Source organism: Taudactylus pleione, unplaced genomic scaffold, assembly GCF_031769625.1.
Source record: "Taudactylus pleione unplaced genomic scaffold, aTauple2 ptg000038l, whole genome shotgun sequence".
In the NCBI taxonomy this organism is placed as follows: Eukaryota; Metazoa; Chordata; class Amphibia; order Anura; family Myobatrachidae; genus Taudactylus; species Taudactylus pleione.
In genome coordinates this window covers 10,154,547-10,178,267 of record NW_028284440.1, presented here as the reverse complement: position 1 = coordinate 10,178,267, position 23,721 = coordinate 10,154,547, and the positions used below count along the sequence as shown (strand labels likewise).

The following is a 23,721-nucleotide window of genomic DNA, read 5'->3' as shown; positions in this document are numbered from 1 at the left end:
ATTTAGAATGTGATGTATATCGGTCTACTGATCCTAGATTGATGTTTTTAGAATGATTTGTAGAGGTACTTTAATCACTTGGAGGCGTATTCTTAATCTTGTTTTTAAAGGACGTCTAAAATTAAATAATGCTTTTGAAAGGTAGTTTTTCTTTTACTTTGACTTTCCATTTTGGCTTTTATAAAGGCATCCTGTAGCCTACAGTTAGATCTTAATAGAGGATGGAATCCCAGTGTTCTCCCCAGAAAATGTTTCCAGTCTGGTGGCATCAAGAAGTAGCCGGCTGTGGGCCTTCGTAATTATGAAATGTTGAAATCCTGACCTTTATGTTGATTATAACTCGAAATTAACATTTTATATATAAATTTTAGAGGCTCAGTTATCTGCAGCTTTTTCACAATCAAAGTCTACATGATATGGGCCATCTAGTGTAATCGGCATCAGATTATTTAGTGCATTTCATTCCATTCCTTAAACAGGTTCTAATTCGTTTTAGAGTAGATAATCTTTATAACTCAATAATAAAAACCAGGAAAAGGGAATTGGAGAAGTTCAATGAGCACAGGATAAAGAGGTCACTGGTATGTAGATATAAATATTGACAGATCCACAATCATAAGAAACAATTAAACCCACTATCCAATAGGGGTATACAAATTATTGTTAGTTATGTGGAGGTGCTCCCCTGAGAGTATGAATTAATGAGAAGAATGAGGAAGAAAGAAGAACTCTCTAGTTGGGGTCACTCTTTGCTAATACTAGATTGATAATTAAAAAAAAATAGCATTTATTGGATATGTATTAAAATATCTGCCAAAAACAAATACAGATCCTAAATCGCACAATTAACAATCAATATTGGACAAAACAAAACACAATACTAAACACTAATATAGGAAGCAATGTGAAATATGAGTCAGTGGAGTGACTTCAGGAGAAAGGGTTATATATTCAACAAATATGGTCATATGGAAAAGACCACTAAATGAGCCCCCCTCGAGATGTCAATCCAATCAATATAATGTTAATAGTATTGTGATCATACACAGAAAAAGTAAGTTTCATGAAAATAAAATTCCATGACGTATCACAGCAACAAACCACATATAATATAATAAATCTCAAAATTACAAAAATTGTCAAAAATTGTTTGATATCATCAGATATTGGTAGAGAACTCTCAATGTGTATATCTTCAGGTTAATCAGATAGAGAAATAGTAAGTCTATCATATATGAAAAAAATGAAAATCCATAAAAAAGAGAGGAAACAATAATAAACTTGTGTAACAGACTGTGTCCACCGATTGCCGTATATAAATTATTACAGGTACCACAGAAAATGAGATTACAGAATAAGTGTGAAAATATAGATAAGATATACCCTTTGTATGGTGTCAAGGCAACAGCTGCTGCCTGTCATTATGTACCCAGTGAATGACACGTGAGCGTGTTGTCAGACTTACCCAAGGGTATAGAAAAGTGTATTGAGCATCTACTGTTAAGTCTGATGTGAAAAAGGAACCTGATGTGTAAATAGTGCAGGAACCTATTCAGATCTAGCCTTAATGAGTGCCCATAGTAAAAAGTATATTATAGTAAATATGTGACATAAGGTCAGGTAAAGGCCACAGTATGTGATCGTCCCCAATGCTGCTGCTACTCACATGTCATATGGGCAGTGGTGAGTAGTGAGAAGCCTAGGATCGTATACTGTGGTAAGAAGAAAGTTAAATATTGGCAGCACTGTAGTCCATGTAAGGTAAGTTATGCTCTGGTTGCCTCTGGGGTAGTGCAGGGCTAATCACTCACACATAACACAAATGGTCTATATGTGCGCCTGGAAATGAAAAATAGTGTGGTACCTGATCGCTCTAGTGAGAATCGGCATGGGGTGAACAGAAGTCTGCCATCACCGGAGTCCTCAGCGTGTAGTGCTGTGAGATACCGCCTGTACACAGCGGGAGTGCACCTGATCCGAGACGCGCGTTTCACGTGCTGCTTCCTCAGTCGGATCCGACTACACGCATATGACATGTGAGTAGCAGCAGCATTGGGGACGATCACATACTGTGGCCTTTACCTGACCTTATGTCACATATTTACTACAATATACTTTTTACTATGGGCACTCTCATTAAGGCTAGATCTGAATAGGTTCCTGCACTATTTACACATCAGGTTCCTTTTTCACATCAGACTTAACAGTAGATGCTCAATACACTTTTCTATACCCTTGGGTAAGTCTGACAACACGCTCACGTGTCATTCACTGGGTACATAATGACAGGCAGCAGCTGTTGCCTTGACACCATACAAAGGGTATATCTTATCTATATTTTCACACTTATTCTGTAATCTCATTTTCTGTGGTACCTGTAATAATTTATATACGGCAATCGGTGGACACATAGTCTGTTACACAAGTTTATTATTGTTTCCTCTCTTTTTTATGGATTTTCATTTTTTTCATATATGATAGACTTACTATTTCTCTATCTGATTAACCTGAAGATATACACATTGAGAGTTCTCTACCAATATCTGATGATATCAAACAATTTTTGACAATTTTTGTAATTTTGAGATTTATTATATTATATGTGGTTTGTTGCTGTGATACGTCATGGAATTTTATTTTCATGAAACTTACTTTTTCTGTGTATGATCACAATACTATTAACATTATATTGATTGGATTGACATCTCGAGGGGGGCTCATTTAGTGGTCTTTTCCATATGACCATATTTGTTGAATATATAACCCTTTCTCCTGAAGTCACTCCACTGACTCATATTTCACATTGCTTCCTATATTAGTGTTTAGTATTGTGTTTTGTTTTGTCCAATATTGATTGTTAATTGTGCGATTTAGGATCTGTATTTGTTTTTGGCAGATATTTTAATGCATATCCAATAAATGCTATTTTTTTTAATTATCAATCTAGTATCAGCAAAGAGTGACCCCAACTAGAGAGTTCTTCTTTCTTCCTCATTCTTCTCAATCTTTATAACTCCCCAGAAACTGTACACTTGCCATCTGGACACACATAACCAGCCCCACTTGTGGATGGACACAGATGGCAACACTGCTCAGATACTGCCCCACTTGCAGCTGGACTAATAGCCAGAGAGTGGGCGCAGGCAGTCCAATAATTTCACTGTTCACCGACGACTGTTCCAACAGTCAACCGCACGCCCATCCTTTTACACTAGGGAAAGGATCTGCTCTGCCCTCCAGACTGACGCCGCAGGGCACTGTGATGCGAACAATAAGTCGCGCTACACAGATCTGTATGAATAGTCAGTTCAGCGCGACTTTCATTTTGGCCGCGTCACAGTGCCAGGAGCCAGGTGAATTTTTTTTAAGAGGTGTACCGCCCAAGAAGTGAATCTTGGGAAGAACACTGGATTCCTCCACCCACATAGAACTGATGTCATCTTCTGTAGAGCAAGTCTTCCCTTCTTGTCAGGATTTGCATGACTGACCACTGTTTTCTGTTCACATTCACTTCACTGAAAACTGTGCAGAGCAACCTGTAGCCGTTCATCAGCTGCACAGATTGTTTCAGGTGATAAGAGTACTGTCCTCTCATGGCATTGTGTAAGGTCAGGACTGCATGTGACAGGTAGGGCTGTGGTGCAGGGGAGGGGCATTGGTGGTAATGTAGAAGCTGCCGAATTATACTTTAAGGATGGAAAAAGCGTCCTCCAATAGTAAGGGGCAGTGCAATGGGTTCATGCATGTAACTTCTTTTTGTTTTTTTTGTTTTTTACTTCTTTGCATTAGATTTCATAATGAATTGGAGGGGTTAGGTCAGCAGTGATCATCTCTGCATTTGTAATGTTCAATAAAAATGCTGACTTGGCCATAATGTCGACAGATATGTCGATTTATTCAGCATGTGGACACTGATGAAATGTCAACATGGTCACAATGTTGACAATTCAGTTTTAAGCTATGTCTAACCCCTAACGCTATTGTCGACATTTTCATGATGTCAACATGTCATGTCCATGTCATATGTCTACATTTTGTCCATGTCGTATGTCTACATTTTGTCCATGTCATATGTCTACATTTTGTCCATGTGAACATTTTTCCAATTTCGACATTCTTGTGTCACCTGTATGACTGCATACCAAATTTGAGGGATATGGTGAATAAGAAAGGAAACTGGGAAATGCTTAGTATAGTTACTTTACTTACAACATTTGTATATGGGTTAATATACTTAATTGCAATAAATGAAATTGTTGTTAAATAACATTAAGAACCTTTGCCACTCTGAGACATAAGTGTCATTTATCATTAGGTGTGGAAATGAAGTAGTCCAAGAACCTTTTAAATGTTAAGTGTTCCTCTCCACCTATTATACTACATACTCATTCGCCATTACCTTGTTGTTTTATCTCATTGGATATCTTTAGTTTAGTAGTTTAGCCAGTAAAAGTAGGTAAATACACCACAGCTGGCTTTAGTTTATGTATTGCTCTGGTAGTCTTTCCGAGAAATGCAGTCTTGGGAGTGTATTACACTGGGATTTATATTCTCTTTTATTATGCATGCTGTGTTTTCTGAGAAGTCTTCGGTTATGCGAGTCCCCACCAATCCATAATAATTGTATCCGACAGCAGCCAGGGGTGCTAGTTGGGTGGAATTTTGCTTACTAGCGGAGTTTTGACAAATGAGACTCATTGTCTTACTTGATGTTTCTCTTATACTTAAATATAGAGCCACATTATTCCAGTTATACACAGGTTATTATATATTGTAGATATGTTAGGCAAAGGGGTTGCTTGTTCCATAATTGCAGTTCGTATCTCCACAGTTGCATTCACCATTGATATGGAATAAACTTGAAAAAGGACTGCGATTTTAGTAAATTGCAAGGAATCTGATTATTTTATATAATTTTATTGAGTGACTATAGTATAGCTATTGAGTTCTGAAAAATATTTTCCAAGGTGTTACGTAATGGTATTTTTCAGCAGTTAACAATTCTTTTACTGGTGTCTTAAACACTGCCATTGTTAAAGTTGATTGCCCAAGATCATAGTAAACAGACTAGAAATGCATAGTGTGTTTTACATGAAAACCTTTGTTCTTTGCCCTTGTTTAACATGTTTGTCTCTGCTACCCTTTCAGGTTCAAAAAAAAAATTACAGGGAGGAGAAGAAGAGGGCCACTAAAGAATTGCTCAGCACAATCACAGACCCATCAGTTATTGTCATGTCAGATTGGCTGAAGGTGAGACAAACTTTATTGACTACCTAGAATGATGATCCTATTAAGTAACTATGGTTTAGAAACAATGGTATCAGAAATTACGTTTCCTCTTCAATCCTCCATGAAGGCTCTTACAATGACTAGCATCCCTTCTAAGTTAGACAGATAGGTAGATGATAAATGCCCCTGGATACTATCTAATGCAGCTCCTACTTATTCCCCATTCCATATTTTTGTTTCTAACATGGGTAGGCCTGATAATTTGTTTAACCTTTTCTTTAATCCTGGTGGTGAACCTTCTAATGCTGTTGGCTAAGGACACCAGTCTACCACCCGGAGCAAATCTGGCTGGAAAAGTGGAATAGTGCTCTCCTAGATGGATGCCAGTATTTCTGTGCATGCCAGCATATTGTTATTAAATAGGCACCAGACCAGGACTGGCCAGTTAGAGAAACAATTCACCTACCTGTCTCTACCTAGCTTAGAAGGGAAACGACCCATTGTAATTGTTGCCGTAGAGTTTTCAAAAGAAAAATAATCTTTAGTAAGTATAGCTTATTTACTCATAAGTTGTTCAACAGAAACCTGCAACTCTCGTTGTGTACAAAATAATGGGAGTACCAGCAGTGCTTTACTTGCTTAATGTGACTCTACCAATGTTATGTTTTGATACCTTTAGCTAGTAAAACCAAATTTGGGCTGTGCTGTTTATCCATATTGGTGACAACGTTGATAGCACGGATTCATCTCAGACTGAGTTACTATACATTTATGGTTAGATCATGGATTTATCTAAACTACACTTCTCCAGATAGCACCATTGTGAAACCCTGCTTACATAATCCAGCTGGTAACCCAGAAAGAATAGCTGTTTCATGCTGTCAGCTTGAGGTGCACAGATACTCAAAACTACATGAGGAATACATGGTGCCCCAACATTCTGTTAAATGAACCTAAATTATACAGACCATACCTGCATCCATGTGTTAGTTTCAGTTGCAGTAGTTTGGGAGATGGTGGTTACTATGGAATGTGCATAATTTATATCATCATATTATTTTTAATGAAGGCACGCTGCAGAAACCTCAGCTGCTTTGAGATTAGGCTACTTTTTTTTTTTTCAAATATCCTTATATCATTATTTTAGGGTGGGTGGTTTGAACTGGCATTATTTATCTTCATATTTTGTTAACGTATACTTTCATGTAGATTCGAGGAACCTTAAAAAGCTGGACGAAACTCTGGTGTGTGTTAAAACCAGGGGTGCTTTTAATCTACAAAACTCCAAAAAATGGGCAGTGGGTAGGCACAGTTCTGCTGAATGCATGTGAGATCATTGAGAGGCCGTCTAAGAAGGATGGATTCTGCTTCAAACTCTTCCACCCATTGGAGCAATCAATTTGGGCTGTTAAGGTAAGCAGAGGTGGCTACAGTATTCTATTTGTAAGACGCTGTTAACTCAAGTCAGGGCCACAACTAGGGGGGGGGGCTGGAGGTGCACGTGCACCGGGTGAGCCGCTGTACCTGGTGCCAGTGACCTCCAGCCCGGTGCTGCAGAGAGGCTCCAAGCCGGACGTCCGCTGGTAATATTTATTACCAGCGGGCGCCCGGCTCCTTCTCTGCAGCGACGCGGTGTAGCCGGAGCCGGAGGCTGGAGTTCTCTCCCGAACTCCAGCTTCCGGCTCTCCCCACGGGCACTATGGGGGAGACGTCATGACATCTCCCCCATAGTTCCAAGGGGGATGCAGGATGCAGGAGCGGGGTTCAAGGTAAGTATTTTTTTTTTTAATAAGCTGCTCTACAGGGGCATTATTATGGGGGCAGGGGCATAGGCAATAAGGGGCATTACTAATGGGGCATGAGCACTACAGGGGCATTACTATTGGGGCATGGGCACTACAGGGGCATTACCACAGGGGCATTACTATGGGGGCGTGAGCACTACAGGGGCATTACTGTAAGGGCACTACAGGGATATTACTATGGGGGCATGGGCAATACAGGGGCATTACTATGAGAGCATGGGCACTACAGGGGCATTACTATGAAAGCATAGGCACTACAGGGGCATTAATATGGGAGCATGGGCACTACAGGGACATTACTGTATGGTGGGCACTACAGGGGCATTACTATGGGGGTATTAACATATGGGCATTACTATGGGGGCATTACAATATGGGCACTACTGCAGGGGGAATTACATGGGGGGCGCCAAATTACTGTCTTGCCCCTGGTGACAAAAATCCTAGTTTCGGCCCTGCTCAAGTAGATATGTAATATTAAGTGATTTTTCAACATCTTAGTGCATGCATGATGGTGTAGCAAACATAAATTGTAAAAGCTCTATGTGTAAGTCATAGTATTCAAAGTAATGTGAACATTTGTATATGTGGTTGATAATGTTTTACTCTTATCCACAAGTAATTATTTCTGATTTTTCAAGGGTCCTAAGGGTGAAGCAGTTGGGTCTATTACACAGCCTCTTCCAAGCAGTTACTTAATTATTCGAGCTGCATCAGAATCAGATGGTAAGCAGTTATGCTTTCTATGGGAAAAAGGGCTGGGTTTGATATAAGGAAAGTACCTTTCCTATGGATTGTTATGTGATTGTGTTACATTTCATTGCTGCCTACAAGAATGTGTCAATTGCTTGCATTTAATCCCAAACAGATTTTATTTAGGATTTGTGGATTAAACATGTAATGTTAAACATGACACTTGGTATAAAATTAAATAGATAGCCTCCCCTTGTCATAAGCCCCTCATCTAACATAAATACATACGTTAAGGTACAGTAACTGTGTCCTGAGCCCCACATGTGATAGAACATTAATTAACATGTTCTAGATATAGTAAACCAAAGACCTGAGCCCCTCCCCCCATTACCTAAGCGCTGAGTCACCCCAATCTCTCTACACTGCTCCATGTGGCTCCCTCGTGTGTGTGTGTATTGGTCAGGTAGCTCCAGAGCTTCCAGGTGCTGTAGACCCTGCTACAAAAGGCGTTGCTAAGCATTGTCTCCTCAGTCCTCCTATCTGTTGCAGGCTCTGTATCTGCATCTGCCTCAGAATATGAGATGGGTCCAAGAGACGGGTCTTCTAAGCCTCCGGGCCCTATAGATTTGGTACCTACTATAATAGAGCCCCTGGTTACCAGCAGCCTAATAGATTGAAAAGAGGAACTCCACCATTAGTCTACTGTATCTTGAACAAATATTGTGTTTTATATCACTCTTGGATAGGACCACAGGGGATACATACAGGGGCTGGCTGGCAACTTTTAGCCTGGGGGGCAAATGCATGCAGGCGGCCCTGCCAGAGGAGTAGCGTGTAGCCAGGGTGCCCGAAAGAACGTGCGTGCTACGGCGCCCCCCCCCCCCCCCCCTCAAGTGTTCTAGGGAGGAGGCGGGTCCATATGGGATTAATGTAAGGTAAAAATAAATTTTAGGGGCAGCCCCCTGTCGTAGTGCCCATATGCAGTGCCACCCTGTGCCACAGGAGGACACCCTTATGCAGGCCTCGAGTAGTGCCCCCAGTAGTGAACCCCCCTATGCAGCGCCCCTTGTGCCCCCAGTAGTAAGCCCCTTATATAGTGCCCCCAGTAGTGGTAACCCTTATGCAGTGCCCCTTAAATAGTGGCCCCAGTTGTAGTCTTCCCCCTATGCAGTACCCCCACTATTGCCCTTTATATAGAGCCCCCAGCAGTGGTCCCTTGATGCAGTGCCCCCAGTGGTAGTCCCCTCCCCCCTATGTAGTGCCCCTAGTAGTAGTCCCCCCCCCTATGTAGTGCCCCTAGTAGTAGTCCCCCCCCTTGTAGTGCCCCCAGTAGTAGTCCCCCCATGTAGTGCCCCCAGTAGTAGTAGTCCTGCCCTTGTAGTGCCTCCAGTAGTAGTAGTCCCCCCCCTTGTAGTGCCCGCAGTAGCAGTAGTCCCCCCCCTTGTAGTGCCCCCAGTAGTAGTAGTCCCCCCCTTGTAGTGCCCCCAGTAGTAGTAGTCCCCCAGCTTGTAGTGCCCCCAGTAGTATTCCCCCCTGTAGTGCTCCCAGGAGTCCCCCCCCTTGTAGTGCTCCCAGGAGTCCCCCCCTTGTAGTGCTCCCAGGAGTCCCCCCCCCCTTGTAGTGCTCCCAGGAGTCCCCCCCCCTTGTAGTGCTCCCAGGAGTCCCCCCCCCTTGTAGTGCTCCCAGGAGTCCCCCCCCCTTGTAGTGCTCCCAGGAGTCCCCCCCCCCTTGTAGTGCTCCCAGGAGTCCCCCCCCCCTTGTAGTGCTCCCAGGAGTCCCCCCCCCTTGTAGTGCTCCCAGGAGTCCCCCCCCCTTGTAGTGCTCCCTGGAGTCCCCCCCCCTTGTAGTGCCCCCAGTAGTAGTAGTCCCCCAGCTTGTAGTGCCCCCAGTAGTATTCCCCCCTGTAGTGCTCCCAGGAGTCCCCCCCCTTGTAGTGCTCCCAGGAGTCCCCCCCCCCTGTAGTGCTCCCAGGAGTCCCCCCCCCCTTGTAGTGCTCCCAGGAGTCCCCCCCCCCCTTGTAGTGCTCCCAGGAGTCCCCCCCCCCTTGTAGTGCTCCCAGGAGTCCCCCCCCCCTTGTAGTGCTCCCAGGAGTCCCCCCCCCCCTTGTAGTGCTCCCAGGAGTCCCCCCCCCCTTGTAGTGCTCCCAGGAGTCCCCCCCCTTGTAGTGCTCCCAGGAGTCCCCCCCCTTGTAGTGCTCCCAGGAGTCCCCCCCCCTTGTAGTGCTCCCAGGAGTCCCCCCAGGAGTCCCCCCCCTTGTAGTGCTCCCAGGAGTCCCCCCCCTTGTAGTGCTCCCAGGAGTCCCCCCCCTTGTAGTGCTCCCAGGAGTCCCCCCCCCTTGTAGTGCTCCCAGGAGTCCCCCCCCCTTGTAGTGCTCCCAGGAGTCCCCCCCCCCTTGTAGTGCTCCCAGGAGTCCCCCCCCCTTGTAGTGCTCCCAGGAGTCCCCCCCCCCTTGTAGTGCTCCCAGGAGTCCCCCCCCCCTTGTAGTGCTCCCAGGAGTCCCCCCCCCTTGTAGTGCTCCCAGGAGTCCCCCCCCCTTGTAGTGCTCCCAGGAGTCCCCCCCCCTTGTAGTGCTCCCAGGAGTCCCCCCCCCTTGTAGTGCTCCCAGGAGTCCCCCCCCTTGTAGTGCTCCCAGGAGTCCCCCCCCCTTGTAGTGCTCCCAGGAGTCCCCCCCCCCTTGTAGTGCTCCCAGGAGTCCCCCCCCCCTTGTAGTGCTCCCAGGAGTCCCCCCCCCTTGTAGTGCTCCCAGGAGTCCCCCCCCCTTGTAGTGCTCCCAGGAGTCCCCCCCCCTTGTAGTGCTCCCAGGAGTCCCCCCCCCTTGTAGTGCTCCCAGGAGTCCCCCCCCCTTGTAGTGCTCCCCGGAGTCCCCCCCCCTTGTAGTGCTCCCAGGAGTCCCCCCCCCCCCCCGCATTAGGGAGACACAAAAAAAAAAAAAAAACACTTACCTGACACCCGCTCCTGCTCCCGGTCCCGCCGCCGAGATCAGCTCCTCCGTCCGCCGCTTTGCATTATGGGAGTGACGCATTACCCACTGCGGGAGCCGGAAGATGTCCGGCTCTGGCAGTGGGAGCAGCAGCCGATGAGAGTCTGTCAGACTCTCATCAGCTGCTAAAGCAAACACAGCTGCCGGCTCCGGCGGCTGTGTGTTTGTGCTGTGTAGCGCTGACCGAACTCCGTCCGGTCAGCGCTACACACGCGGTGCAGTCTGTGTCACAGTGACACAGACTGCCCGCGGCCCACATGATGCTGCGGCCCATGGGGGCACATGGCACCCTGCCCCCCGGCCCAGCCCGCCACTGGATACATAGGTTATGTTGGTGATTAAAAGTGTGTCATGCAGTTTGTCAACATCATAATGTAGACATGTCCTGTATGCCAACAGAGTACATGCCACCATGTTCGTCATATCAACATGCAGGATGTCGACTTGTAATATGTTGACTGCCATAATGTCATCATCTAACGCTAAAGCCGACATTCTCCCAATGCTGTCATGCTAGATGGCCTAATTTTAACCATGTCAACATCATAACATTTGACATTCTGGTGTTGACATTATGAATATAGACTTTGTTAATTAATGCCAGAGAGATGTTATTTTATATAAGTGCAACACAACTGAGCAACTGTTTGTGTTCCACAGAGAGTTTCAACAATGTTAAAATGTGTTCACACACAGTTCTCCTTTCTCATCTAGCCCCAATACGCCATGCAGTGCGGTATGCCTGGAGTGAGAGAGCCGCCTGGTCCTGTGAGACTTTTTTTTTAACCATAAATGCATCTAAGTTGTGATGCGACTAGGAGACTGTGGTGATTATTCTGACCAGTGACACTTTTATATCTGTGTGCAACTGAGACTGAAAATGTCACTTGGCGTGGAAAAAAAGCTGCGGCCACTGCATCATAGCACTTTGCATGCTGATTGAGAGACTAAGTTGCACACAGATATACACGTGTCACATCAAATTAATCCGCACAGTCTCCTGGTGCATCCTAGTCGCATCGCATATGGTATGTGTAGACTATTGCCCTGGTACCTGTAAACCTGCAAAGATTGTAAGACATCTTGTGTTAGTATGTTTAGATACATAGAGGAAAAACTGTCGAGCACTAGTGTGCCACCTGCAATTCCTGAGGAAGGCAAACATCACCTTCAACTGGCTGATACAGGTGGCCTAGAGCTCCGGGTAGTACAGTAGTTAGGAAGGACACAGACTTATATATTAGACGTTGTTGTAGATATAATAAGTATGTTTCACTCTTATTGTCCTATAAATTACCTCTTCTCACTCCCAGTGTGCTCTGCTCTGCTCTTCTATTTTTGGATTATAGGTCTATAGTTTGGGAATGATATGTTTTACATGCACTTTTGTCAATGTTACAAGAAACCTTTTCATATTGCATTTTAGGCTTAGTGAATCTTTTCTGTTTTATGTAGCATAAACAAACTACACGTGAACTAGTATATAAAATGGTGATTTGATTAATTGGATACTCACAATTGTCATACAGAAATGGGTTACAGTAATTGTGGCAAAGTCAGCAGTGTGTATTCTTCTAGTAGAGCACTTTGGTTTTGCAGACTGCCAAGTCCTACATGATGCAATATTTTCATGGTACCTTAGAATTTTGAGTGTCAATGTGGAATGCCACATCTTCTCCATATTCTAAGGCTGCCGTGGCAGTGAGACGATAATACATTTCATTGTAGATGTAACGCCAGCAAATTAAATGCTTAAACTTTTCAGCAAAGTCCGTGATAAGGCAGTCCTATATTTACATGTCTTAAATGCATTTTATTTTATCTATTTTTATGGTATTTTCTATAAGGAAGCTAGTAAACAGCCTATTTTGTCAGTAATACATTTTTTAGCTCAGTTGTGGCAGTCTTAGCTCAGATGTTGACAGTCCTTGTGTGATTCTTGTTACTACTTCAGATTTCTCAACCACCTCCTATAACCACTTGCCTGCCAATGCTCACATAGTGATACTATCTTTTGACAAATATAGATATGTAAAAAAAAAATTATATCAGGAAAATCATTTCTCTGTGTAATGAAGATGCACTTTGACATGGTATTGTAGCAATCTACATATACAGTGTGACACAGCAATGACCAGCCTTGTGGTGTGTGTGTGTGTGCGTGTGTGTGTGTGTGTGTGTGTTAGTTAATGTAGGTTTGTGTTTCCTGTGCACTACCAGCACATGATCAGTTGTATGTATTCTTCTAATGACCTCTCTCTTCCTTTACACCAGGAAGGTGTTGGATGGATGCTTTAGAACTTGCTTTGAAATGCTCCAGTCTATTGAAACGTACCATGATCAGAGAAGGTAAAGAGCATGACTTTAGTACCACTGGTGAGAACAGCCATGTAAGCTTCTATGGTCTTCTGAGAGCTAACAACCTCCACAGCAATGAGAACTTCCAGTAAGTCCATCCATCCTCTATCCTTCCACTACTCAAATCATTATGCGCTGCACCATATCTGACTAAATCATTCATTGCATTATATACATTTTTCTGATTAGCACGTCTATCTTTCAATGGTATTGTTTGTATGAGTAGAATAATTTATATGTTGAGTGAAAGCTAAGTTGGGTGAGTAGGGTTTATTTACATTTAGTTGTATTGGTTTATCCCCAAATCCCCTGATCTGTTCTTTACTCCATTGTGTGTCCAGCTTGAATGACAGTGAAATTGAAAGACAGCACTTTAAAGATCAAGACACTTATTCAGATAAGTCTGATAAGGAGAATGATCATGAGGAGTCTGACAATGATGTTCTGGGTAAAAGTGAGGAGAGTGACAGTGACACCTCAGAGAGACAAGATGACTCCTTTATTGATACTGAACCCATTGATGTGATTAAGGAAACCACATACCTGGAAGAGGTGAATGAAGAGCTGGGAGAGGTGAGCACAAAATGTTACTGCGCTGGCCTATGCTGTGCTCTTCTCCATAAGTGTAAGAATACGGCACTGCTGTGTAATAAATAAAGTGTCTATTCTCTGTACATTGCTGAAAATGAAATGTTATTTTCAAGCTAGTGGAAGCGAGTTATGTGCAGCATTTGACTGTCTGCTGTAAATCAAAATGACAGCGTCTGCAGCCCATACTAGTACATCACTGCAATGACTCAGACAGCTGATCCTGCTGCCTAGTGCACAAGGATCATGTTTCAGTTTGGTCACATGAGGCAAGATCTGGCCTTCCTGCTCTGTCAGTTACTACAGCCTTTGTAGTGAGTGCTGTGGCTATGGGGCCTGGAGATGACTGGCATTCTATCTTTTCAGTTGAAGTTAATAATTTTTTTGAATACAGAACTTATATCTGTACTGTAGTATTTATGAATGTTATCTTTTTCTGCATAATATGAAAAATATTATTAACTTGTATTAATAACTTGTTATTGTTGGAATAGAAAACTCGCTGAACTATAAAATGTGACTGACCAGTGGGTCATTGTTGGGGCATATTGGAAAATAAAGATTTTAGCTGAAATTTATGTTAACCTTATGTATCAAGTATTTCCCACATCTCTTCCATTGGAAGCTTAATTTAGGCATTATTTTCTTTTTACCTTTTTTTTTTTTTTTTGCTGTATGTATCAAGATCCCCTTAGTGTACAGCACTACTTCATATGTTGGCGCTATATGTATAGGATAATAGTTGATATGCCGTTGTTTTGTATTACAGAACTGGCAGAGCCCTGGGAAAAATGTTTGCATGTAGCAGCCCCCAAGGTTTTGGTTAGGGAAATGTGCACAGCATGAGAATATGTTCCTATATGGTAGTGCAGCTTTAATGTGAGGGACACATTTCTCTGAACTACTCGTAGTATGACTAAAACAATTATAATGTACAATGTGCTACAGAAATGCTGCATTCATTATGTTCTCAGTATTTATTGCTGGATTTCCTGAAAGCGACACATTATGCAAAACCTGTATTTCATCTTATCCCATATAAGGTCTTGTCATGGTTTGTGTAACAAACATGAATGTTGTGTAACAAATAAAGGTGCATGCTGTTGGCACATTTTGCCTAATTTGGAACAAAAGCTCCCATACAATAATTGTTCTTGATAATCCTGATTTTTTTTTTCATCATACATTTTGTTTTCTTTGAAGGCTGGTGAGGCATCGCAAACAGAAACTGTTTCAGAAGAGCACAAGAGCCTAATCTGGATGTTGGTGAAGCAGGTGCGACCGGGAATGGACTTATCCAAAGTGGTGCTTCCGACCTTCATACTGGAGCCACGTTCCTTCCTGGACAAGCTCTCTGACTATTATTATCATGCTGACTTTCTGTCTGAGTGAGTGAGCCCCAGTCACCATGTAACACAATCTAAAGCGTTTGTGAATCTGCTGTTTTAGCAGTCTAGAATAATGGAGGGAAAAATAAAGAGGCGGAAGCATAACATGGTACACGGAATCCAGGATTCAACTAAAATTATTCTTCAGCAAGGTCTATAGGATTTGGCAAACTAGATACTAGTCCTGATGTACAAGAAGTTCTAGAGCATCAGACTTACAGCTTGTAGGATCTAACATTAATGATAAAGTAGGTTACCTTGCATCTCCTCTTTTGTTTAAAAAAAATGTAAATTAGGGTTTAGAGTCTGTTCTATATTCTTCAGACTTTTTTGAAAAAAATCTCAGTATTTTATTCTCAATTGATGAGCATGAGTACAATATACAACCGCACAGTGTAAGTAGATATTATAAGAACAAAATACTACTAAACAACTCAAACTAGATAGTACAAGTAACGAGACATGGTAGTTCATCTTGCTGTTGCTAGAACATGTAGAATCGCAGGAAGCGGAAGATGTGGAGTCATTACTGCACTCAATAATTCTGTACTAAACTTATGTGCAAGCAGAAGTTTCAGAGAAAAATGAGATGCGCAGCAGCGGTAAGTATGAGATTAAGAGGATGATATGGACCTTTCCTGTGGCAGAGAAAGGTGTATATAGGATGTGAGAGCAGCGACGGGAGAGGAGTGGTCTGGTTAATGGAGATGTGGATAACTTAAATTTTGGTAGTATCTGCCAAAAACTCCAACCAACTTGGTTGTGTGCTTTATCTGTTCTACTGACAATTTTCTGCTTCAAACCAACAGCAGTGTGTTTTCTTTGAAGATCCCATGCAATGCATTACTAATAGATTCATTGTGACATGCATTTAATAGATGCTATCTTTCTACATCATACTGTTTTGGGGAACACTGCTGCCATGAGGGTAGAGTTGAAGGCACAGGAACTGGGAACTTAAAAGGTTAACTTTTTTTTTTTTCCTTTGGGAGAGCTGGAGCTTCTTCCCACACCATCCCTTCCTCAGTTTCTCTGTTATTTGCCCAATAACTGAACAGGTGTTTCCTTGGGCTACCATTAGTAGTTTGTTATATTACTTTACATTACCTTGTCTTACTTTATTTTTGCCTTTCTAGATCCTCTATTTTAGCTTAAGGCATTCATCACACTCAATATCAGTAGCATAATGGGATGCACTTGCTATTTCCTCTGCAAGCTCCTTTTATAGGCCTGTAAGAAGAGGCAGATTCCTTTTTTTGTGTTCTGCTATGTTAAACATGGCGTGGGGTTGGGGGGTGTAATCGGCTGATATTTAGTGCATCGGCTGAATTTCAATATGGCCTCTGTCATCTGATGTCTGGTCTTGTGGAGCACCATTCATGCCTTCTCTGAGTGGAGCATAAGGGACATGGTTTGAGTCATTAACTAGTTCCGAGAGTCTCTTTGGAATTGAATCGGGGGACTGAACCCCATGCTAATGATCTTCTCCAGTGCCGGGAAAAGCCCACCAAATGTCCTAAGAACTGACTGAGCCTTCTGACACAGGCTGTACTGGGTAGCAGAAAGTGGCTTATCTCACCAACAGATTGCAGCAGCTGACTAATGGACACACTTGTATTCAGCTTTGGAGGGCTCTACTCATCAACAGATTGAACCTCCGCTGGTTTTCCCTCTGAGGTCCGTTTCTTTGTGACCAGAGACCAAAAGAGGATTAAGGGCCTGATTCATTATGGATTCCAACTGTGAATGCAATAGTGAATAACGCACGCAGTCTCACTGCAATGATATGCCGTCGCAGCACAACATAAGGACGCCCACCTTACCTTACACACTTGCACAAGCTCTGACCTTACTCAGGAAATGCTAACCTCATCGCACGCAGTGTACACAGTGAGTACTTGAGCTGCATATGGCTTCGCAGTGCCTAATTTATGTACGTCCCTGTAACAGCGTTCAAACCCACTGGCACGCCTGCGTTTTACGAGTATCATAGGGTCTAGAAGACCTATGTGCTTTAGTGTGAATGTTTAGGATACCACTATTCTTCCTTTAAGCTGTCCTGCCCTCTTTCGTTCCTTAGTCTGGTTTAGATGGAAGCCTCTACCAGGCCGGTACGAGTGTTGGCTTCCTTTAAATAGGGTTTTACAAATCCAGCTTTCACACATCCTGTTCACCTACTTCTCTTAACCTTGTCCTCTTCGCTCTGCAATTTCTGCCTTTTTAACTTCTACATTGATTTTAAAATTTATGACTGAAGGCGACCTTCCTTCTTGCTATTGTGTCAGCTTGGCCAGCATCCAAACAGATTTTAGCCAAATGGTTATGGTCCGCCATTCAGCAGACAACTGTATAGGGTGGTCACATGGTTTTCTGTCCTTACTTACTAAGCTATTCTGTTTCCATGTCTCTGTGTCCAACGATTCTAGCTTTGGGCTAGGTCTGAGTGTTACGCTGCTAAAGGAGCAGCGATGGGCCATTCCCATGGTAGCAGTGTCACCCATATGGCTTGATGGAGAAAAGGGAATTTTTGGCAATCCCTTTCAAATTGACTAGAAAATGTTGCACAGTAAGCCATGTGGTTATATTCAGCCATATATTTTTCTGTATATAATCTAAATTTACAGCATAGAAAAGTGAATTTGTTTTAATTTTTGTTTTTGTTACCAGAGCGGCACTAGAAGAGAATGCATATAGCAGACTGCAGAAAGTCGTCAAATGGTATCTTTCAGGATTCTATAAAAAGCCAAAGGTTTGATTTTCTTAGTTTTTATTTATTTTGTTCATACTGTTGGACAATAAATTGTATGCCGAAAGTAGGAAATAACAAGTACTCCTATTCAGGCGCTACGTAGGGATGCGTTTCCAAGCATGTAACAGCACTCTCAACAATTGTGTGATTGAAATTTCGTACCAGATGGAATGAATTAAAATAACTCACACTTTTCAGAAAGAAGTATAAAAATAAATGAATAATTTCATAAACCATTACATACGCAATTAATATAATATAAATAGCAATAACACTAATAAAATCTCAAACAAGAACTTTGATTAGGACTTGATAAACAGAGCACATATATTGTGGGCCTGTTCCTATTGTAACCTCCAATCAATGACCCATAGTAAGTTGATAGTATGGCACTTCTTTTAATTAATGAATACTTGTCCAGCAATGGTATAATTACCACATATGCGTATGATTACTGGGATCCTCTTTAGCGGAATATGATCATGTACAGTATTGGATCCCTTGGTGATAGTGGTGTGTTCAGCTGGATATGTCCTGAGTGCCATAAAGCAGTCCCGATAGTCCAGTGCACACAAACGAAGATGAGATCCAGAGGTTTAGTTCAGGTTTTCAGTACAGCACTGCAAGTCTGATGGGGTAGGAGGAACAGGGGGTTAAGATGCATCTGATGCGTTTCACTGTAAATCCCACAGCTTTTTCAAAGGTGTAAATTGCAATTTTGTGTTCTGTCTATCTTAAAGGAAAGTGTATGTCTCCAATTAAATGTTATTCAAAACCACACACCTCCCTTATTATTTTGGCCTGCTCTATGGCCTTGGCAGCTCACTATCTAACTCACCACCTGACGTGCACAGTTCTGTAGTTATTGTGTTCATCCTCCATAATCCCAATCCCCTGCTTTAGGAAAATGATCCAGTACATATTTTAGCTTACTGTGGGGAGAATTGCGAGAGTGACTTAAACATACAGCATAATTGGTATGTACTACATATAAGCAGTGTAATGCAATGGCCAGTAAATTAAGCAGCCATAGGCCATACACCTACATCCCTGTCAAACTGTTTGAATATACAGGTTGAGTCTCCCATATCCAAAATGTTTGGGGCCAGGAGTATTTTGGATAACGGAATATTCCGTATTTTGGAATAATTGCATATCATAATGAGATATTTTGGGAATGGCACCCAGATATAAACACAGAATGCATTTGTGTTATGTACACCTTATACACACAGCCTGCAGGTAATTTTATACAATATTTTCAAGAATTTTGTGGCTCAAACAAAGTTTGTGTACGAACATGAAATGTATTTATGTTTCATATACACCTTATACACACAGCGTAAAGGTGATTGTATATAATATTTTTAATGTTGTGCTTTTAAACAAAGATTGTGTGCATTAAACCATACAGAACAGATTTTACTATCTCAGTCATAGTAAAAAAAAGTCCGTATTTCAGAATATTCCGTATTTCAGAAAATTTGGATATGGGCGACTCAACCTGTATAGGAAAAGTTCATTATGCCTGTCTGACAGAGCATTCCTAAAGCTTCAAATAGGGGTAGCTAGTTTTTTTTGTTTTGAATTTTGACAACCGCTTCCTCCAAAAACAATATAGAGTGGATTATTATAATATACACTGAATTAGCTCTTTCTGCCACAGGCAGTTTACTTAAATTATCTTAAAATGTTACATTTCTGTTGATTTTGTAGTATTGAGAGTTGCAAAGTCGAATTCCTGTGCCATTTGTTACGTTAGGCCACCTTTAGAACCAACATCGACCTGACATGTAAATGTTCTGTAATTCATTGAAATAGTCAGCTATTGAATTAATTTTACAATGCACAAGTTTTATGTCAACATTGTAATGTCATTATTGGATCTCACATTTTAAATCTGGTTACATGCGTTTACATTACACCAGCAAAAAATAATAATGAATATAAAATTGACATGTGAGTATGGACCTCTGCTACTTTCATTCAGGATCTTATGTGTGAATGTGATTGTTTCCTGCCTGTGTAGGGTCTGAAGAAACCTTACAACCCTATTCTTGGAGAAACCTTCCGCTGCTTGTGGATACATCCAAAAACCAATAGCAAGACCTTTTACATTGCAGAGCAGGTATGGGTTGTGTTTCTAGCTACTTTCTCTCTGTTGAAAAAAATAAGATAGTTGGTGTGACAACTCGGACTCGCCTGCAGGGATGTACCTACCCATTGGCCAGGATGGCACTTGCCCAGGGGCGCAGACCTAAGGGGGGGGGGCGCCGTCCGGCAGTGCCACTAGCGGCCAAGGCGTCGACAAGTCCCCCGGCCCCACAAGTGTAGGTCAGACCGCAGTGAGAACGGTCTGCCCTACACAGTTTACAAACACACAGCCGCCAGCGACTAGGTGTTTGTAATAGCAGCCAGCCTATGAGAGTCAGACACTCTCATTTGCTGCTGCGTCGTTCGCGGAGGGAGCCGGCTGGAGCTCACACATGAGCGCCGTGTTCTGGCTCCCCCCGCAGCATGTCATGGGAGAGACGTCATACGTCATGACGTCTCTCCCATGCAGGAGAAGAGCGGGCCGGGACTCAGAGCGGACAGCGGCGGTCGCGTCAGGAGCGAGGATCAGGTAAGTTGAATATTTTTTTTTTGTTCTGTGTGTGTAAGCCTGGCTCTACTTGGGGCACTGAAATAGGGGGTGGCCGCTACTGGGGGCACTTTATTCTTGGAGTGCCCGCTACTGGGGGCACTGTATAGTGGTGGCCACTACTGGGGGCAGTTTATGGGGGGTGGCCACTACTGGGAGCACTGTATAGGGGTGGCCACTACTGGGGGCAATGTAGTGAGGAGGGGGTGGTAACTACTGGGGGCAATGCAGCATAGGGGGGGTAGGGGGGTGCCAGTCCATTACATTACCAGGGGCGCTTGAATCCCTAGATACACCCCTGCTCGCCTGAGTCTGTGTGACATGTTAGTGTGCAAGGGTGAATCAAAACCAAACCATCTGGCATGTATAATGATAAAATATCCCTTCTACTATCCTTCTGTCACCACCAAGACTAGTTACCCCAAAAAATAAAGTTGCGAAGGGCTGCTTGCCCACACTTATCTCTACTTAATTTAATCAGATCTATGGTTCCTAACAATATCTACCTTAAAATTACCAAATTAATCAAGTGAACAATTGCGCATAGATATGTTTAAAAACACAACACCACAATTTATTAAGGGTTGTTGGTTATCTAATGTGACATAAAGTAGGTGCCTACAAAAATCTGTGTGTCTGCGGCGAGATTGGATCACGAGGAAGCGAGTTGTGGTTTCGATGTGGGATTTCCATTCCGTTGCAATGGCAACTCGCACCTAATAGGATTGATCCATACAGTTTGATATAGGAGGAAGCACTGCAGGAGTGATCATGACTCCCAACTTTGAACGTCTACATAAGCAACAGCTGAAATTGCCCCCCTCGCGGCCTGACCTTGCCCTGGCCTCACATTATTTTGTATGCAGCTTAATGGACTTGTGAACTAAAAGCCACAAGTTTAGAGCTACCGTTAAGTGTGGCGTATAGTCACTCTTACATGCGAGGCTAGCTGCCTGGAGGCTAATTGAAAACGATCCCTTAATCTGATTTTCATTGTCTCAGAGCAATGTTTTTTGGCAACAAATCTTGTGAATGTTATATGGGGGTAGATAAAATACACTATGTAGTTCTGGACAATGTTACTATGTTTTAATATTTATTTTTCTTAATAGGTTTCTCATCATCCACCAGTATCGGCCTTTTATGTCAGCAACCGCAAAGATGGCTTTTGTCTTAGTGGAAGCATTCTAGCCAAATCCAAATTTTATGGTAAGCTGCTTACATAACCTAAAAATACAGTTTTGCTCTTAAGAGCAAAACTGCTAATATGATTGCACTATTCGCAGCTTATAAGTAGAACAGATGTGTCCTCATACACTACTAAGTATCATTTTCGCCCCACTATGTGTCTGTCGCAATCACATGCTACAAACCGCTTCAGGAGACTGTGTGCTGATTAATTTGATATGCGGCACTTGTACATCTGTGTGCGAAGTACTACAACGCAGGAGCCGCTGCATTATTAAATTTTTTTTTTTTTTTTTTTTACACCAAGTTCCATTGTGCTTCTTGTACAGACTCAGACGCACAAAGATATACAAATGTTGCATATAAAATTAATCAATGCAGTGTCATGAAGCAGTTTGTTGCATCTGATTGCGACTTAGACGCATTTTCAGGCGAAAGACGCTCGGGGGAAGCCTAGTTGCACTGGACCTGGCGGCTCACTTGTGCCTGGTGTTGCATGACGTTTAGAGGCTAGGTGTATGAGGACACATCTGTAGCATTATTAGGCACTCTCCAAAAAATTCAGACACCAATTAGAAAAATAAGGATAACACAATGGCTGAGTGTACATAACAGACAAAAAAAAAAAGTAGGTAAGGTATTTAGCACATATTTATAAAAAATGAAGCTTCACAAATAATACGTTTAAAATACACTATGTATAATCAATGGCTTTGCCCTATTACTCTTAGTATAGTGCAACGAGAATCCCATTGCACACAAAAATAAGATAGTTGTCACAAGTTCAAAATAAATAGCAGAATATGAATCCCCATCGTTTGAACCAACTCAAAGAACTGAGGGCCTTATTTATAAACAAGTTTTATCACTCACAATGAGTGATGAAATTCGTTGCATATTATAAATGGTGCTCCAGCCAATCAGCCAAACAGTTGGGAGCTGATTGGCTGGAGCAACATTTATCATACGCGTTGATAAATAAGGCCCTAAATCTGAATTTTGTATTTTATTGTAAGTGCATGTAAGCATATACAGTGCCTTGCAAAGTATTCACCCCCTTTGCATTTTTCATGTTTTGTTGGCTCACAACCTGGAATTAAAATGGATTGTTTGAAGGTGTGCATCATTTCATTCACAGAACATGCCTACAACTGTGAAGTTGTGTTTTTTTTTATATTGTGAATCAAACAACATTTAGGACAACATAACAGAAAACTTCAGTGTGCCTAACTATTCACCCCCCTAAAGTCAGTACTTTGTCGAGCCAACTTTTGCGGAAATTACAGCTGCAAGTCTCTTTGGATAAGTCTCTGAGCTTCCCACATCTTGCCCCTGGGATTTTTGCCCATTCCTCATGGCAAAACTGCTCCAGCTCCTTCATGTTGGATGGTTTCCGCTTGTGAACAGCAATCTTCAAGTCTGACCACAGATTATCAATTGGATTGAGATCTGGGCTTTGACTAGGCCATTCCAGCACATTTAAATGTTTCCCCTTTAACCACTCGTATCGCTTTAGCAGTATGCTTTGTGTCATTGTCCTGCTGGAAGGTGAACCTCCGTCCCAGTCTGAAATCACAGGCAGACTGAAACAGGTTTTGCTCAAGAATATCCCTGTATTTAGCACCATCCATCTTTCCCTCGACTCTAATCAGTGTCCCAGTCCCTGCTGCTGAAAAACATCCCCACAGCATGATGCTGCCACCACCATGTTTCACTGGTGGTGGCAGCTGGATGGTATTCTTGGGGTGATGGGATGTGTTGGGTTTGCGCCAGACATAGCGGTTTTCTTGGTGGCCAAAAGGTTCAATTTTAGTCTCATCTGACCAGAGCACCTTCCTCCATATATTTGGGCAGTCGCCCACATGCCTTTTGCAAACTCAAATCGTGTTTTTTTTATTTTTATCACTAATTAATGGCTTTTTTCTCTCCACTGTTCCATAAAGCCCAGTACTATGGAGTGTACGGATTATTGTGGTCAAATGCACAGATACACCAGTCTCTGCTGTGGAACTCTGCAGCTCCATCAGGGTTACCTTTGGTCTCTGTGCTGGGTTTGTTGTAGTGCCATGTTCTTTCCTTTTGATGATGATGGATTTGATGGT

General features: G+C 42.6%; 1 protein-coding gene across 5 annotated transcripts in view; it reads left to right on the top strand.

The window, feature by feature from the left end:
* OSBPL8 (oxysterol binding protein like 8) overlaps nucleotides 1–23,721 on the top strand; it is a 210,935-nt gene that overhangs the window by 160,886 nt on the left and 26,328 nt on the right. For all 5 annotated transcript variants that reach the window (XM_088452555.1, XM_088452553.1, XM_088452557.1 and 2 more), the window contains 9 exons: nucleotides 5,149–5,250; nucleotides 6,439–6,642; nucleotides 7,676–7,760; nucleotides 12,982–13,153; nucleotides 13,407–13,638; nucleotides 14,857–15,041; nucleotides 17,709–17,790; nucleotides 19,820–19,918; nucleotides 21,544–21,640. In XM_088452555.1, the coding sequence (XP_088308681.1) occupies nucleotides 5,149–5,250; nucleotides 6,439–6,642; nucleotides 7,676–7,760; nucleotides 12,982–13,153; nucleotides 13,407–13,638; nucleotides 14,857–15,041; nucleotides 17,709–17,790; nucleotides 19,820–19,918; nucleotides 21,544–21,640 (1,258 nt within the window). The remainder of the gene's footprint in view (nucleotides 1–5,148; nucleotides 5,251–6,438; nucleotides 6,643–7,675; nucleotides 7,761–12,981; nucleotides 13,154–13,406; nucleotides 13,639–14,856; nucleotides 15,042–17,708; nucleotides 17,791–19,819; nucleotides 19,919–21,543; nucleotides 21,641–23,721) is intronic.